Genomic DNA, 18,810 nt, shown 5'->3' with positions numbered 1-18,810 from the left:
AGTGTAGAGCTGACATCTTGCTTAACAAATCTTTTGTACCTACTTTTAAATAGGACAAATGTTTAAACTGAAAACAAGCAAATGTACTTTGGGGAAAAAAAACAAAAAAAAAAAAACACAGAAAGCAGTCAATTTGCAAATAAGTTTTCTGCCTCAGAGCACACAAGTTAGTTTGAGAGGAGCTGCACCCAAAAAAGGAAGTTCTGCATTAAGGACTCGTCCCCTGCTCCCCGTTAATAATTGAGCGGTTACCCAATTTTGACAGGTACCATACCCACTTCACCTCCGACTGTCTAGGCAAACACAAGCAGAAGTTCTCCCCCCAATCTTCTGAGACACGTGCCAGGTCCCAGGAGACTGCGGGACCATTTACAAGCGCAGTGGGCACCTGGCTATGAAGCCAAGCCACAAGCTGTCACATCCGGTACCCACACTTAAAAAGCCAATGCCGGGGACATAGGACGGCTGGTGAACATGGCTGGATCGAGGGACAGGTGAGTGGCTGTTTTTGTAAGCCAGCAGCTACAGTTTTTGTTTCTGCTGATTTTTTTTTTTTTTCTTACATGAGACTGAAGCTCACCTTTAAAAGTAACTTTTTGGAAAGTTGCCTTTTTTAGGAAGCTCTTTAAAAAGAGAAGTACAACCAAAGCTCTATTGGCTGTACCTCTCCTATAGATCACAGGAGTGCAGTTTGTTCTGCACTCCTGTGACCAGTTTTCAGCTGACAGCGGGCTGAAGCCCGCTGTCGGCTGACATCACTCAGCCGGTCCCGGCTTGGAAAGGATCCAGACTTTAAAATCAGGATCCACCCTGGAGTCTGGAACAGCACGCGGCCCAGTCTCTGAGAGCATGAACAAGCCATTCCTCCACACCCCAGCGCTACATTGAGAAGGGGGGGCAGAGCAGAGACAGCACCTCTCTGCTCAGAGCTGCTGTCAAACCTCAGCGCTCATGTGATTTCTGAATTATCAGCCTTAGAGCCAGCGGGGGACTGATGCTGCATCGGACCGATGCTGCATCCACCTAGGTAAGTAAAATTGGGGGGAAAAAAAACCATACTAGGTTTTGCATGGGGGCGACAGTCTTTACTTCCTCTCTGAAAAGCGATCTGTTTTAATTGCCATTTAGAGGGTGGTAAAACAGTGGGTTCTAGTATTCAGGAGTTTGATAGGAGGTGTGGCCCATCAAACTCAGCAAGATGTGTTAAATTAGCAGTACATGGGCTTTAAACAAACCCTCATAGATCTCTGTTGCTGCAGGAATGTTGCGGTACTTCATCCTCAAGCTTTATAACAAAGGAACTCTGGTCAGGATGTAGTTGGATTCTTGGCAGCAATACCTCAGTCTTCGGAGATTGGAGCCCGTGTTGAACTGGATAAAGGGATCTTAGAGTAAGCAGCTTTCCTGAATAATGATGTAAACACCATGTACCTGCTCTGTGTATGATACCAATCATCCAAATGCTCTGAGGAAGGGGGGGGCTGCTTCCTGTAACCCATGCAAGGTCCAATTTCAGCACATCAGAACCAGATGCACTAGTTGGGAGCCTCAACAGGTACCTATAGTCACAGTAGAGAGACCAGAGGACAACCTGCACATGTCACAGAGTGGGCTTGCACACAGCTGACAAAATACAAGACCAAGCATACTATGTTGACACTGAAGGATCCCTTCAGTGTCAACATAGTATCTGCTGTTTTATTTTTGCTGATGTCAGACATGTTCCCAAAAATAGGGAACAGTTTTATTGGAGGCGTTTCTTTAGTGCCATTGCAACCTGGGCCCCTGGTATAGCAAAGGGGTACAATGGTTAAAAAGGAAAACTTGGGCCCTTGGTAGTACTCAATAAAACAATTAGTGGTCAGTAGATGCTGCTCGAGGTTAAAACCCTCAAACTTGTGTCCCCATTCGGTGCAATGTAGAGCAGACAGTGCTGAGCTGTAGAGAAGAGATCCACAAAGCCAAATAAAGCTATGGCATTGTTCAACTGGATTTTGGTCGGACGTAGCCCAGCACCGAAGAGATAATCAAATTGCCCTGAGTTCCAGGATGTTGATGGGAACATGAGTTTCTTCCAACAACCAAGTCCCCTGTACCGAGAGGGCATCCATGTCTCTTTCCTTGTCTTTCCATGTTTTTGGGGGACGGGTTTCCCTGTCTCCAGAATAGGATTGGAAATCCATCATGCCAGGGAAAGTCTGGTCTTGTATTGTAGACACAAGGAGCTGTCTAAGGGCTGAGTCTGTGTCCCACACAGCCGTGAAGTTGAGTTGCAAAAAGTTCTAGAATGAAACTCTGCATACAGTACTGTCTCAAAAGAGGTTACCATCAGGCCTGATACGCTCAAGTAGACAAACTGAGGGTTGACCCTGGGACCAAAAGGATCCAAGCACATGAGCAGAACAGCAGTATGTCTCGGGGTAGGAATATCCTGGATGGACAGCCCTTATATCCGATATCAGACTCCATTCGGTGATTTGGGTCCAGCGACAACTTCCAAAAAGGTAAAAATCCACCTGAATCTATCTAAAGTGTGTGCACGGTTCATTGGACATTGACTGAAAGTGCTCTGGTGATAGTTCTGTCCTCCTTAAACAAACACCTTGGTGAAGACCCACATTGCCGTGGACAGCCAAAGGGAAAAGCAACAAATTGTTAAAACTGTGGGCTCTCTGCAGAATGCATATAGCGTTGAGGATGAGGGAAATGGGGATTTGGAAGTAAGCATTCCTGATTTCTAGAGTCCGGAAGGTCCCCAGGATATAAGAAAAGCAATGACCAACCTGGCCGATTTCATCCAGAAATTTTGAGCTTGCAGGATCAAGTTGAGGACAGTGGAAACGTTAGAGTAGAAACTCTGAAATTATTCCTCATTTGGAAATGGGGTGATGGACTCCTCTCAGAGACGTTGTTGAGTAGCAGTAAGAAGGGTACAATACTCCAGTTTGTAGTACCTAGAAATGACACTCTGGACCCAAACTTCTGCGATTTTTTGGGACCAGGTGGCTGATAGGTGTCCTCCTACTCTTGACAAGTAGGGGTGCCCCTTGATAGGGAGAAGGGCTTGGACTCATACCAGGCTTGGAGGTCCACATCTTCTGGTGGAAGGGTGCACAAGGCTTAGGCTTGAAGCTTGTAGATTAAAGAGGGGCAAAAGGAGCTTATTCCTAGCCTCAGGGGATGACTGCCTACCTGCGGGAGCATGAACATACTTATTCTGCGAGAGGAGAGTACTCTTACCCCCAGTGATTGCCTTTGTTTATTTAGAACATCCTTGTACAAATACACAAAGGGCATTCTCATGAAATGCTTCTGGCACTAGGTACAGTATACTACCATGAGAGTAGATACACATATACATATGAAGTGCTCTCCCAATACCATGTGAATAATTATCTAATACAGATGTGTATCACATAAATCCAGTGAATTCTTCACCACTACACTGAGTAATAGATGAATTTCTCACTCAGCAGACGGTGTCGACCCCCGCTTGGTAAAACAACGCTAGATAATCAAGTGGTGTGGATTCCCAACTGCAGGCTCTCATACGATGAATCTCCAAGCTCCCCTTCTAATAATGGCTCACCAGAAAGCTCAAATAAAACAAATTCTCATAAAATTGCACTAAGTGTAATATTTATTAAGAACCATGGTTCAAATGATGAATGAAAATTCACTCACATATTAAGGTGCCTGAATCCCAGCACCAGTCTGTGCAGCCAATATATATGCATCAATCTTGCTGTGGAAAGCCGGCATGCGCTCCAAGCGTTGCTTTAGCGGACCAGGTGTGATGTCATGTGAGACCCAGAAGTGACGGAATCACGCTTCAATTGAAGCGTGTTCCTATCACTTCCGGGTCCCACATGACCCTATCTATTTATGGTTTGTTATGCAGAGTGTTTATTCACTTAATATGAGCAGCTGCCATTACTGCCTGATTAGGTCAGAATTTATAATTCTGTGTTAATTTTGTTTAATTACATATTCACATTTGTTTTCACAAGTGCCACAATATTGCTTTATTTGACTAGAGTTCTGCTAACCAACATTTGAGGTAGAGGATTCTTCTCATGTAAACAGAAAGGAGACTCATCCTTTATATCTGGCAAGGTTCATCTGCCAAACCATCCACACGTATTGTAAGGCCACAGGTAAAAGTTCCAGATGGTGATGAACAAAGGGATAGGTTAAAATTAAGTTGGGGTCTCCAGACCGCAAGAGCCTGGCCTTTACAGATGATTATCACTGTAGAGTAAAAAATTAATGATGGCCCTATATTTATTGCTCTCACTGAGATATTTGTGAAAATTCCTCACATGTGATGCAATAGTTTTGAGCATTTGTATGTATGCGCAGGAGGGCCATGGGTGCTTTAAAATGTTTTTTTTAATTAATTTTTATTTATATTACTTTTTTTTTTCATTTAACTTTATTACTATTAAAAAAAGGGGCTAACCAGCCCCCTACATGATAGCTTTGAGCAGGTGACAAACACTTTTTATGGAGATATCAGAGGTCTATTACAGCCTCAATGCCTTCTCTACCCTCTATAGCAGCTAATCAAGCACAGATCAATGACAGCTTTGAAACCAGAAATGATGAAATTATCTTCACCCCCTGCTTCATTAGTCTCAGAGGAAATAAGGGGGAACGGATGTTTTGCATTCCAGGCTGTTTACCATGGTCCTAGGCTCTCTGAAGTAACAACAGGGCCAAGTAACAACAGGGCCCAGTAACCCGGCGGGGGAACTCGTACCGCAGCAGGGGCGGACTGACAAGTAATGGGGCCCCAGGGCAATAGGGGATCATGGGGCCCCTGTGTCCTTGCCCAAACTCAAAAAAGCCTATGAAAAAGGTACCAGGGACATCTCATGGGTCCCCCTACTGACCTCAGGCCCTCGAGCAGTGCCCGAGTTTCCAAATGATCAGTCCGCCCCTGTACCGCAGTATCATAAAAACGGTCAAGCAGCCATGAGCTTGTTATAACCACTTGCTGACAGGATGTACAGGGGTTGACAAAAATATGGAAATACTGCATGATTTGCAGGTGTGAAAGTGACAACATGTTTCACATTGAAAGCAGAAGTGATGTAACATTCTTTTGCTTCCACTGTGTGATGAAACACCTAACAGGTCGGAAGCCTCACTTTCATCATTCATTGCGTGCGCTGCTAGTAATACGGAGTCATGTCAGAGCTTACGGAGTGACCCAGAATAAGAAAACACCTGCTGCAAAAGTGCCTGCAAAGCTCAAACACAGTCTTCCAAAGCCAGTGTCCACAAAAACTGTGCAGAAAGAACTCCATAAGCAAAACATTAATGGGAGAGCTGCAATTGCCAAACCACTAGTGACCGATATTATTGCTCAGATAAGTGGAGCATGGCTCAACACCCACAAATTGTGGACTATAGATCAATGGAAGACTGTAATATAGTCTGCTAAATCGAGCTTCACACTGTTCCCAACCACAGACAGTGTTTATGTGTGGTGAACACCATTCCAAGATTACAACCAGGACTGCCTTCTCAGTCTTCCAAAGCCCATGATCACAAAAACTGTGTGGAGGGAAGTCCATAAGCAAAACGTTCCGGGAGAGCTGCAATTGCCAAACCACCACATGATATTAGTGCTCAGTAGAGGAGAGAGTGGTGTAACACCTATAAATAATGGCCTATCGATCAATGGAAGATTGTACTATGGTCTGATGAATTTAAGCTTCACACTGTTCCCAACCACCGGACATGTTTACATGTGGCAAACATTGTGTCATGCGTAAGACAAGGACTGCCTTGTGCCAACAGAAAAGCATTGGTGGCAGCACAATCATGGTTTGGGCAACCATATCTTGGTGTCCTGCAGGCCCCATCATCATCACCTTGAAAGGTAGAGTTACTGCCAGCAACTATGTACAAATTTTGACTGACCATGTGCACCCCATGGTTTCCCAAAGACCAAACTGGTAATGCTCAGATTCACACAGCTGGTGTTGTCAAATCGTGGTTTGACGAGCATGTAGGGCGTCACAGTCGCCGGACCTCAATATCATAGAGCCACTATGGTCAAGGAGAACTGAAACGATTTTTGCATGAAGAGTGGTACCAGATTCCATTATCCACCATTCAAGACTAACACTCACCAGGCCACTTTATTAGTTACACCTGTTCAATTGCTTGATAACACAAATTGCTAATCAGCCAGTCACATGGAAGCAACTCAATGCATTTAGGAATCTAGACGTGGTGAAAACTACTTTCTGAAGTTCAAGCCGAGCATCAGAATGGGTTAGAAAGGGGATTTAAGTGACTTTGAACTTGGCATAGTTGTTGGTGCCAGACGGGCTGGCCTGAGTATTTAAAAAAACTGCTGATCTACTGGGATGTTCACATACAACCATCTCTAGAGTTTATAGAGAATAGTCCGAAAAAGAGAATATATCCAGTGAGTGGCAGTTGTGTGGACGAAAATGACTTGTTTGATGTCAGAGGAGAAGGGGCAGACTGGTTCAAGATGATAGAAAGGAAACAGTAACTCAAATAACCACTCGTTACACCCAAGGTATGCAGAATACCATCTCGGAACACACATGTCAAACCTTAAAACAGATGGGCTACAGCAGGGGACAACACCGGGTGCCACTACTGTCAACTTACAATTCACACAGGCTTACCATAATTGGACAACAGAAGATTGGAAGAATGTTGCCTGGTCTGATGAATTTTGATTTCCCTACAGATGGTTAGCATGAAAATCCCAGTAGATCAGCAGTTTTTGAAACACTCAGATGAGCCCATCTGACACAAACAACCATGTCACATTAAAAGTCACTTAAATCTCCTTTCTTCCCCATTTGTCTCAAATGGTCTTCAAGTCTAGATGGCTAAATGCATTGCATTGCGGACATGTGACAGGATGATTAGCAATTTGTATTTCTAAACAATTGAACAGGTGTACCTAATAAAGTGGTCAGTGAGTGTAGATTTGTCAAATGCCAGGAGAATCCCTGGGGCAGTCCAACACCATATTGAACATAATGATTATGTTCTTTTCCCTGGTGTTTCCAGAATTTTGTCCACCCCTGTATACATTTGGCAAATCAGCAAGTGGTTAAGGACACCTGAAGCTGGCATCAGATGAACATCCACCAGACAAAACTTATGAACAGAAGACCAGGTATCAGCTCTGCAAATATATTGGAAACCATTTCTTGATTCAGAATAGCCCAAGAGGCACTCACAGATCTAGTAGAGAAAGCTTTAACAGGGAATAGTGGAACCCCATCCTTAAGGTCATAGGCTTGAGCAATGATTTTTCTGAGCTAACAACAAATAGTGAAAAAAGTAGCTTATTTCCTGTTGCAGGGACTATCAGGAATGAGCAACAAAAGAATCTGTCTTTCTAATGAACGCAGTGGACGAAAAGTAAACCTGCACAACACAAACCACATCCAGGCAGTGAAAGGAAAATTTCCTTTTGATGTACTGGAGCTGGACAGAGAGATTGAGGAACAAGGTGTTGGCTGAGGTGGAAGATTTAAACCATCTTATGAAAGAAGGAGGTCGTAGGCCTCAATGCTACGCAATCCTTGTGTAAGGTCAGATAAGGTTCTTTACAAGACAAGCCTGCCTTCTCAGAAACATGCCTTGCAGAGAAGATGGTAACAGGTAAAGCACCCTGGTGGGTGAATGCAGAAAGGAGATATTCCTTGATGGGTTCAGAAGGTGGTTCTGAAGTGCTGACAGAACCAGATTCTAAATCCACAGAGTCACAGGATGCTGCACAGAAGGGGCCATGTGAGACACCTCATGTATAAAAAAAATTCCTGACCAATGAATGGGAGGATAGTGGTCTTTGGGAATACGTTTGCAAGCTCTGTTCACATCAGGCAAAGTAAGGTGTGGGAGAATACAAACAAATGGCAACCACCCCAACCTATAACTGGCCTTTGCAGCAAGGAGCACACAGGAGGGTGATGCTTGTCAAAAACAAAAATTCCCAGCTAACTTACCAGCAAGCCTGCAACAAACCGAATTGTCCTGACTAACAGTTCATGGTAAAACCAGGGGTTTAGTTTGTACACATTTGCAAATATATGCAAAAGCTGCAGGGACACCTCAAAGCACCCTAGTGTGTTGCAGTCCTAACTCTATGAATTTTGAGAGTCTCCAAAGTTGGAGCACATATGTATTAATGTATAGATTAAGGGCAGGTATGTCTGGAGGGAGCCCACCCCTTCTTAAAAAGGTATAGGGACACACTGGACATCCAGAAAAAGCACAATGGCAGCAAAAGGTATGCAGTGCATCCATTCACCAATTAAACAACATTTGTTTTTGACATGCGTTGCCTTTTCATATGCTCCTTGCTGCAAAGGCCAGTTATAGGTTGGGGTGGTTGCCATTAGTTTGTATTGTTGGCTTGTTGGCTCAGCTTTGCCCTCCGCTCTCCTCACAAGCTTGACAGCAACAGGACCAATAGCTCCTGCTGCTGCCTCAATGGAAACCGAGGAGAGAGAAAGAACTGTTGCTCTCGTGCAGAATCGAGATCTGGCAAGAAATGGAGGAAGAAACTGAACCAGTTTTATAGCAAATCTTTAGAAGTGTCACATACCTTTAAATATCTCAATGAAAGGATACAGTTTTCATCACCTTGTTTACTCTTAGGTGGTCCTGGCATATTCAGTAAAACCAGCTGTGCATGCTGAGATCTATTACGAACAACTTCATTCAGCTTTACAGCAGTGTGCATTCTCCTAACATTTGATTGATTTCTGCAAAACAGTTTAATGACAATAAGCATTGCAACTCACACACAATTTGTATATTGTATGCAACACAACTGAGAAGTGTTTAACCAAATCATAATGTTCATAGGGTAGTAGATGCTACTAATGTTGCTTCACAATGTGCACAAGAAAATGCATGTGTTTACACAAGGTTTAGGTTATCAAAATGAAACACCCAAATTATTGTAGACTGAAACACAGTCTGTAGTTTAACTTACAGATTCTCCCATTCCCTGCAAGCAAAGAAAAAAAAGAGAAAGAGAAATAAGGTGAACAATATTTATTGGAGCTGCATTCAGATTTATATTCTCACTTTTACCTGTGTATGACAACTACGGTTTCCAGAAGGTACTGGCAATGGCAGCTCCCATATTTCCCTTGTGACCAGTTTTTGCAAAATGATGAACTACCTTATACTATATCTTACTTGGGAGCACTGGGAGCTATAAACTAAGCAGCATCATTCCAGATCAAGCAGCAGGGTGCAAAAGTAAACATAATATTGGGATATACGAATAAAGAGATAGAAAACAGTGATTCAAGTACAGTATTGCTTTTATATAAATCTAAAGCATGGAACCCGTTTTGGGTACCACACTGTAAAAAGGACATTCTGGAGAGGGTTCAAAAAGGTAGGTAACTAAATTATTAGAATCAATGGAAAATCTTACATATAATGAAATATTGTGTTCAGTCTGGGGGAAAAAAAATTGACAAAAGTTGAAATTTATCCAAAACCAGTATAAAGATTTGGTAAATTAAAGTTTTCTCCAAGGCCTGAAAAGGGGACATAACTTGTTGAAAAAAAGATTGAATATTTTATCAGTTTAGGAAGAGATTCTAAAAGAAATACTGGTCAATATGTGGAGTTTGCTTTACAATAGTGTTGGTGCTCACCCAAAATGGAAAACTGCAAGTCTTACAATGCAGCAATACTGTACAAAACCATAATTCCTGCAACTTGCCTCATTCATATGCTAACATTGCACAGAGAATATGCTACTCAATTCTGGCAACTTCCCATATTCATATACTGCACATAATCAAGTCAAAGGTTCTACTATTTAAAACTCTGTTTTCCTCATTCTTCTGTGATGCTTTACCCCATAGGAAAGTAATGGCAGCATTAATTACATTTAAAGGAAACACTGCATGAGTTTGCATCCTAACAGGCTGCTCTCGTGTTTGTATATATTTTGTCTCATGTTAAAAACCTTCTAAAAGAATATTTTGTGAATTACCTTTTCATTTGTGAAAAAATGTGAAGATTATTCAGTATTTTTATCTTTATCCGGAACAAGGATGCGATGTCTGATCTTCAAAAAAATGGCGCCTGCTCGATTGTGCGCCTGAGGGCTATTTAAGTCATGCACTGTGATGGCGTCAGTATGAGGGGGGTCCCTTTGAGAACGTGCATGTGCACAAAACGTGTCAGGGAGGAGCCTACGTGCTAACGTCACGCCGAGTCCATGCGATGGTCCGGCGGCCATCTTTATGAGTGGTTGTTGTTTTATGCTCCATGTGGCTGCATTGTTATTTTAATAAAAATTACACTATATGCTGCTGTCTTTGGGCACTGTTTTGTGTGCTCCTTTTCAGGATGTGCCACATTTGGATCGATTGCTGATCGCTGTACTGGAGGTCTATTTCCAGGAATGCCAATTTCACAGTTGAGGTCATTGGGGTATCTTTCCATTTCCTGTAGTGGATAAGACACATCGCTTGGAGGGATTTCCATACAGAGCCTGTTTATTTCTTGCTTCTGGTGAGTGCATAGTGGTGGGGGATTGTCACAGATGTCACTTCACAATGCTGATCACCATTGATTTACACATTGTTGGATTCTGTCATTTCTTTTGGACTTTATGATTTAGATATTGGATATTAGTTCCCATATCATTTTTGTTTATATATTAGCGCTGCACCTTTGTATACTGTGTTTATTCAGTGGAATAGGAGGGTTTGTCACTATGTGCCAGCTGCTTGTTCATTTAATTCTTTGCGCTCATTACACTTTTTTTTTGCCACTTATAAAGTTTAAGGTGTTTAAAGTCAATTTGCCTACAAGTTATATTACTAGGTGTGGAGCCTGGTGGGCTGCGTCAGTCCCCTGACGTCTTGTACATCTTGGATTATGAAAGATTCATAGTGGGAGCTGTCCATTTCCTGTGAGTTTTAAATGTCCTGGCACCACCTGCAGATTTCTCCCTAACATTACACACACATGGGGGTTATTTACTAAAATTAGAGAATGCAAAATCTGTTGGATTCTGCATGGAAACCAATCAGCTTCCAGGTTTTATTGCCAAAGTTTAATGGAAGAAGCTAGGCGATCCAAGCAGAAGTTCTACAACCCCCTCCCTCCCCACAGTCTTCTGGGCCTCAGCACAGGTCCCAGAAGGTTGCAGGACCAAATCGCATTATGCAGCATGGCTCACGCATGCTCAGTGGGCACCTGGCTGTGAAGCCGCAAGCTGTCACAACCGGGTGCCCACATCTAAAATGCTGGTGCCGGGTACCGAAAGCACTATCCGGCGCTCCCTCAGGTGAGCAATATGTCTGTATAATAAAAGTCAGCAGCTAAAGTTTTTGTAGCTGCTGACTTTGAATTTTTACAAGAATGACTGGAGCTCAAATTTAAGTTAGAAGTTGATTGGCTACCATGCAATGCTGCATCAGATTCTGAGTGCACCGAATTTAGTAAATCTATACCATGAAAATGCAAAGGATTAATATTGAAAATTTTGTTACAGTGGGAGCTTAGGAGCAGGACAGAAAAAGTCTTGAATATGGTGATAGGAGGAGACCACCTTGGACTGAAAAAAAGCCTTAGGTCTCAAGACAACCTTATCAATGTGTAACACCAGAAGTGTTCCTTACAAGATACTGTTGTAGCAGAAGTGAGACAACAAGCAATGAAAAAAGAAAAAAAAAAAATCACTTTAAAAGTGCGTTCAGCCAAGAAAATATACTGGAGAGTATTAAAAGGGAGGCTTTTGAAAAGCCATCATTACTAGATTAAGATCCCATAGCATCACCAGACGGCATCAAGGTGAAGCTAAATAAGCAACTCCCTGCACAAATGCATTTACCAGAGAATGAGAGCCCAGAGGATGATGGAAGGAGATATCCTAGGACGAAATCTGTCCCCTGAAAAGGTACTCAAGCTCCGATGTCAATCTAGACCCGACTGGAGAAAGGCCGTGCCAAGGTACGTTCAACAGAGTTTCATCTAGAGTGAAACTCTTAGCTCGCAACAGGCAAAATAAACCTTCCAGGTGCAATATATTTTGCAAGAAGTAAACTTCCGAGAATGAAGATGATTTGGTATAACCAAATCTGATAAGCGTCTGTTTATTGGGATATAGGCTTCAACAGCCAATCCATCAAAGCCAGCCACCAGAAGAGGTCAAGGGGAATCTGCAAGAAGCCAGAGTACGCTCAAGTACCAGTTTGGTGCTACAAGAATTACCAGAATGTCCTTTAGACTCAATCCTGTGAAGTATCCATGGAAGAAGCTTTACTAGAGGAAAAGGACAGATCATGCAAAACTGATCACACAGTCTCCAGAGCATCTACTGCAAAAATTTGAGCATCTCTGGAGCTGGCCATGAACCTGTTCAATCTGCTGTTGAACTGAGATACTAACAGGTCCACATTTGTAGTCCCACAGCAGTGAACAAGGTCCTAGAAAACGTCCAGGTGAAGGGACCACTCTCCTTGAACTAGATAGATAAGCCAGTCTGCAAATTTTCTATGTCTGGAATGTGTACAGTGTTCAGGGATGGAACACAATGCTCACCAAGTTGGAATCAATTCTTCTTCTTCTTTGCCACCTGACTTCTTGTGCCACTTTGATGGCCACGGCCATGGCATTTTCTGGCTGATCCTACATTGGTCCTCGAAGCTGAAATGTCTAGTGCCGAATGAACAGTCACATGGCCAAGGGGCATCAGAATGTTTATTGGAAGTTTGGATTCCTTCGCTGACCAGGTTTCACTAACCATCATCATTCTGACACCCGTTGTGAGAATCTGCCAAGTTAGTGGAAGAAATTACTTTCTCGACTCCAACACTGAACTGGAAATCAGGCAGAGGTAGGCTGATGGAGACAAACGCATAGGATAGTCCAGAAACTAAATCTGTTTGTCCCAAGCAGACAGGATGCGGAATTGCAGAGTTCCGGAGAGAAATTGGGGATAAGGCACTGCCTTGAATGAGGCTACGATCAGTCCCAGTACCCTCATGCAAAGCGCACCGAAGGGCGATGTCTGGATTGGAGTATACCTGCTTGAAAGCGAAAAAACCTGATCTATTTGAAGGGCAGAAAGACCCAGGCCTGGAATGTGTCAGGGACCAGTCCCAAGTATTCCAGAAGATAAGTTGGATCCAGCACATATTTCTGTGGTTTGATGATCCACTTGACGTTCTGCTGAATCAGTACAGGCTGTTGGTATTCAAAGTCTGGACAAAGCAATCTTTCAATAACAGATTATCCAGGAAGCCCATGATGTGGACAGAGAGCAAAGATCCAAAACAGTGGCCAGGACTTTTATGAAGACTCAAGTAGCAGTGGATGGGCTGAACGGCAGAGCCACAAACTGAAAATGACAGTTGTCGACCACAAAATGGTAAAATCGCTGGTGCGAAGCAAAAATGGCAATGTGTAAGTACGAATTCTTGATGTTCACAGACACCAGTAGATCTCCTGCTGCAAGGAGTTCTGAAACTGAAGGAAGGCGTTCAGGCACTTCAGTTGAGGAAAGTGGATAAATAGTATGGAAACTGTAGGGTTAACTTAAAGTATTGATTTATATATAAAATAATCAGATTCCTGGGCAGGTGGCTTCTACACCCCCGAGGATCTCCAAGATCTCCTTGGCTTGTAGAGTAATGTAACAAAAATGGAAACTAAAGCAACGCACCACTGCAAAAAGGTTCAGAGACAACTATATTCCACAAAACTTCAGGGGGATAATCCAAAGTGGGCTGCCAAACCAGCTGCTGACAAGACCTGTGCTTGTATTCACACTAGAATAACATTAAATGCCCAGTTTTCTTTTAGTCCAGTCATAATGCTGTAAATCAAGTTCTGGTGAAGGTGCATTTTTGGACCCCCACTATTAGATACTCCCCAGACTTTTATTGGAATAAAGTTTTATCTGTTCAGGCACTTCAGATCTAGGATAGGATTAAAATCGCTCTCGGCTTTCAGAATCATGAACAGGTTGCAGTAAATACCTGGAAACCTCTCTTGTGGTGAAATGAAGTCCTGGGCTTAGACTTAGAGGAAAAGACTTGGGATGGATGAAAGGAACTACTTCTAAACCCAAAAGAGAAAGATTTGTTGTTGCCTTAGCTTTTTTTCCTGCTAGGCAAAAGTGTACTCTTGCCACCAGTGACATCCTTAATAAAAGATTCCAGATGGGTTTTTTTTATGTTTTATTTAATAAAAGACATGAGTTTTCAGTTACAATTTACAGAAAGAAAGCGGAAGGTTGACTTTTACATCAGTTACAGAAAAATCAGGAGGTAAAGACCTTGAATAGACGATGCATAACACAAAGCACCAGACAAGAATGGAACCAGGGTCCTTGGACATACATCTGGTCTAGACCACAAGGGTCTCACAATCTCCATGGATGTAATAACAGGCTGCATGGTAGGCCCAGTAAGAGCAACAGAAGCCTTGAACAGTGATTCAAATCTCTTGTTCACAGCGTCTTTAAAGACCAGAATATCCTTCACCAGATTAATTAAGCAGGCAATATCAGGATCCATGGAAGGCACTAACCAGTTTTTGCCAAATGCTTCCTCCATAGGGCATTGCTGAAAATAACATTTAGGGGGTACATAAACTTTCTTCATGTGAGGCCATTCCCTAGGGGGTACATAAGCTTTCTTCGTGTGAAGTCATCCCGTATTTAAAACTTCCACCAAAGAGTGACCAGGAAAGGTTTTGAGTGGATTTGCAGCCTTTTTAGATCACATACTGGTGTCTTCAGGGCAGAGAGACACCAGAGTCTTAAGACAGAAAGCAGAGATGGTATCTTTGAGCTTGGGAGAAATAATGGCTGAAGCAGCATGGGAAAACAATACAGAGACCATATTATTTAAAAATAATGGCTGGGAGGAAGGAGACACAAACATCTTCAAACACACCTAGCAGAACCTCCTATGCATAATTAAAGGGCCTGGCCCTTACTTACCAACCTTTAGTAACTAGAACAGCTGCAATATTGAGGAGAGAAAACAGCACCCTGCTTCACCACTTTGGAAAAGAATACACCTGAAGTGGTCTTCAGGGACTGTGATCACCACTACCCTGAAACTGTACAGCACCCTGCAACCATCCCCACACCCTTGTGTCGACCATCCCCACAAGCTGCACAGCGTATCAAGGAGGAGCACCTAATGCTCTTATCAAGATGGTCACACTACACAGAATCTGTATGCAGGACAAAGCATGTTAAGTCAGTAATAGGAAAAATATTAGCTACAGGGAAACCACATTCGATTTTAGTGACTATTACTTTGCCCTTCCCCTGCTTTTTTGGAGCACTGCTTCCAGATTTCAGTTCCTCTTAAAAGCAAAATATACAATTCACATTTGAAACACATATCTGGGAAGTGTTTTACCTATGAAATGATTTTTAATTGAATTCAAATCACTTAACATATACAAATTTCTTAAAAATACTCCACAAGTGTCACCTCTATTTCTTGGTTCAGTTTTGCAGCTTCCGGCATTATCAATCTGCCATCTAGTTGGAAAATAATTAGTATCATCATACGGTTGATTCATTTTCGGACATAGGACAAAGCCGAAACAAAAAAATAGCGGCGTCAGCATCTTGGCTATGCATTGTAGCAAAGTTGTCGAGTAAAACATTACACATAAATTTTAATGGTGTATTTAGCCACTTGTCTAGAGTTTCATTTTAAGAAAACACACTAATTTATAAATGTTTTCAAACAAATTTTACCAAATACACATTTTTTTCTAAATGGATTCAATTGGAAGACATGAATCCTGTGTGAAAATCATGTGACTATAGGTAAAAACATTTATAAATCTAGTAAAACCTTGGATTGCAAGCATAATTAATTCCGGAAACATGCTTGTAATCCAAAGCACTCGTACATAAAAGCGAATTTCCCCATAAGAAATAATGGAAACTCAGATGATTCGTTCCACAACTATTTTATATAAAAATGTTTACAATAATACAAAATACAGTACAAAGTAAAATTAAAAAAAATTGCTTGCACTTTACCTTTGAAAAGAATCTGGGCTGGTGTGAGAGAGATGAGAGAGAGGAGGAAGAGGAGGAGGGTTATTGTTTAGGACGTCTATCACTAACGAGATCACTGCTATCTGTTGGCTCACTGGAAATTTTTTCTTTTTGTGAGACTTTAACAAGGAACCTATCCATGGACACTTGCTTTTGCCTCCTTTTGAAAATTTAGTGCAAATGTGACATTGCCTTGTCAAACAGATTTATCAGCCTTATTCGGGTGGTGCTTTTCTACAAAATTTTCACTGTTTCCCACATTTTACACATCTCCCTAATCGCATTTGAAGTGAGCGATTCCTCTGTCTTTTTATCCTCTTCAGACGATCTCCTCCATAACCCCTTGCTGTTGCTCGCGATGCAGATCCATCAGTACGTTGGTGGTCAGCTGCTGGTCATGTTCCTCCATCAGCTCTTGAATGTCGTTCTCATTTACCTCCAATAACATGGTCTTCCCCAAGGACACAATTTCATCGACAACTGGCAGCTCCTGTTCCTGAGCAAACCCCTCAAAGTAATGTTCAAGAACACAATCAGACCACAGTTTTCTCCAAGCAGAATTAAGTGTTCTCTTATTGACCCCATCCCAGGCTTTAATCGATGATCTTGAGGCAGTTTATGATGTGGAAATGATTTTTCCAAAACTCTCGGAGGGTAACATTCGTTCCTTCAGTCACCTCGAAGCATAACTGAACTAGTGCTTTGGTTTAAAGCTTTTTAAAGTTGCAAATTACCTGCTGATCCATGGGCTGGAGTAGTGGAGTGGTGTTGGCAAGAAGGAACTTGACCTTAATGAACTCGAATACCTCCCGTAAGTCTTCCTCAAGGCTTAGAGGATGATCAGGAGCATTATCCATTACCAGCAAGACTGAGTGGCAGATTCTTTTCTAAAAGGTATTTCTTCACTGTAGGACCAAAGAGCTTGTTGATCCACTCAACAAACAAAATACGAGTGACCCAAGCCTTGCTGTTGGACCTTCACATAACGTTTAACTGGCTCTTCTGCACCTTGAAGGCTCGTGGATTCTCGAAATGATACACAAGCAGGGGCTTGATTTTGAAATCCCTGTTTGCATTAGCACACAACAAGAGGGTGAGACGGTCTTTTTACAGGGCATTGCATTCTCTTCTGCTGTAATGTAGATCCTCTTTGGAATCTTTTTCCAAAAAATCCCTATCTCATCACAGTTAAAAACTTGCTGCGACAGGTAACACTTGAAGAAAACCATGAGATTTTGGAACTCGGCAGCGAATGCAGCCTCTCCGTGCCTCACAATACTATGGATGCAACTTCTCCCTCCCACCATCCGCTGCTCGCCTTGAAGCCTTCTTCATTTTCTGTCAACGTACGTGGCAGTTTATTTACAAGGTCGGCATACAAGGCCTTTGCCTTTTCGCAGATGTTCTCAGACCCAGTATCAGCTGCTAGTTGCTTATCATTTATCCAGACGAGAAGCAACTTTTCTACATCTTCCAGAACATGTGGACGTTGCTTTGATTTTCTTGTGACTCATTTTGCTGCATCTAGCCCCTCTTATTATTTAATATTGTGCAAATCGTCGATGTAGACTTGTTATAAAATCTTGCGATGTCGGCTACTCACATACCTCATTCATGCTTCTCGATTACTTCCTTTTTAACTTCCACCGTAATCATCTCCTTCTTACCGCCTTCCTTTTCAGTCTTTTTTTTTCTTCATCTGGGCCATTGTTGCAGTACAGATGTTGACTATATGAGTGAGGCATGCCGACTGAGACTGGGAGACGATTATCCACAATCCCGCAGCAGGAAAGAGAGAAGAACCATCAACTCAGTTGTTATGCAACGCTCGGCAGACAAAGTGTACGTACTACTTGCATTGCAAGACCTTATGAACTTGAAAAAAAAAAATTTAGCTCAACACTCGCAGATCAAGTTACTTGGAATCCAAGGTTTTACTGTAATGATATTCAATAATCCATCTTCATATTTATAACAGCAGAATCCTAAACTCCAACAGGATAGGGAAATAAAAACAAAAGAAAAAAAACCTAGATCAAGATTTGATCTAGTTCAGTGCCAGGGTTAGTGTTTGGATCAAGGTCAGGGTCAAAGGGCAGGAGTTTTTTTTTAAATTGGCATCAGCGTCAGCGTGTTTTAGGAAAAAATAAAAAAAACACAACAAATCAAAAAACAATGTGCACTATTGTTTCTGGGCTGTACTGTGCGTACAAACAACAAATAACACACACATGTATGGTATCTCTGCAATCACCAAGAGCTGGAAAATTTATTTTGGGTTGTTCTTTGGTGGTAGGTTATGGTAGTAACAAGAAACACCGCTAAATTTAAAACATTTTTTTTACTATTTTGGGGCAGTTTTCCTTTGATAATACAAAAAAAATAAATACATCAGGAGATATCCATTACCATTTACCACTACAAGAAAGCCCAATTTGTCCTAAAAAAACAAAAAATGCAGTATAATCCACCTGGATATACAAAGTAGTTGTGATGATATGTACGGTTTTACTAACACAGGTCAAAGTTGCAAAATTGTGCTTAGGCATTAATATTTGATTTACCCTTAAGTGTGAAGGGGTTAAAAAGGCCTGGATTCTTTCTTGGATACACAGAATATAACTGGTTACTAACATTTATAAGTAAAGTTGATCCAGGGAATATCCGATTGCCTCTCGGGGATCAGGAAGGAATTTTTTCCCCTGGAGCAAATTAGATCATGCTTT

The 18,810-nt window shown here is 42.0% G+C and overlaps 1 protein-coding gene across 2 annotated transcripts in view; it reads right to left on the bottom strand.

Annotated features, from left to right (window-relative positions):
* The window catches only part of SLC12A7 (solute carrier family 12 member 7), a 364,935-nt gene that overhangs the window by 9,278 nt on the left and 336,847 nt on the right, over positions 1-18,810 (bottom strand). The window contains exons 23-24 of one of the 2 annotated variants that reach the window (XM_089669464.1): positions 9,008-9,022; positions 8,641-8,774 (exon numbers count right to left, since the gene is read on the bottom strand). In XM_089669464.1, the coding sequence (XP_089525590.1) occupies positions 8,641-8,774; positions 9,008-9,022 (149 nt within the window). The remainder of the gene's footprint in view (positions 1-8,640; positions 8,775-9,007; positions 9,023-18,810) is intronic. The other variant, XM_089669465.1, reaches the window with a different exon arrangement.

This window comes from Staurois parvus, unplaced genomic scaffold (assembly GCF_062004578.1).
Source record: "Staurois parvus isolate SC_StPar_1 unplaced genomic scaffold, SC_StPar_1.0 ptg000077l, whole genome shotgun sequence".
Taxonomy (NCBI): domain Eukaryota; kingdom Metazoa; phylum Chordata; class Amphibia; order Anura; family Ranidae; genus Staurois; species Staurois parvus.
The sequence above is the reverse complement of the archived record's forward strand: the minus strand, read 5'-3'. Positions and strand labels throughout refer to the sequence as shown.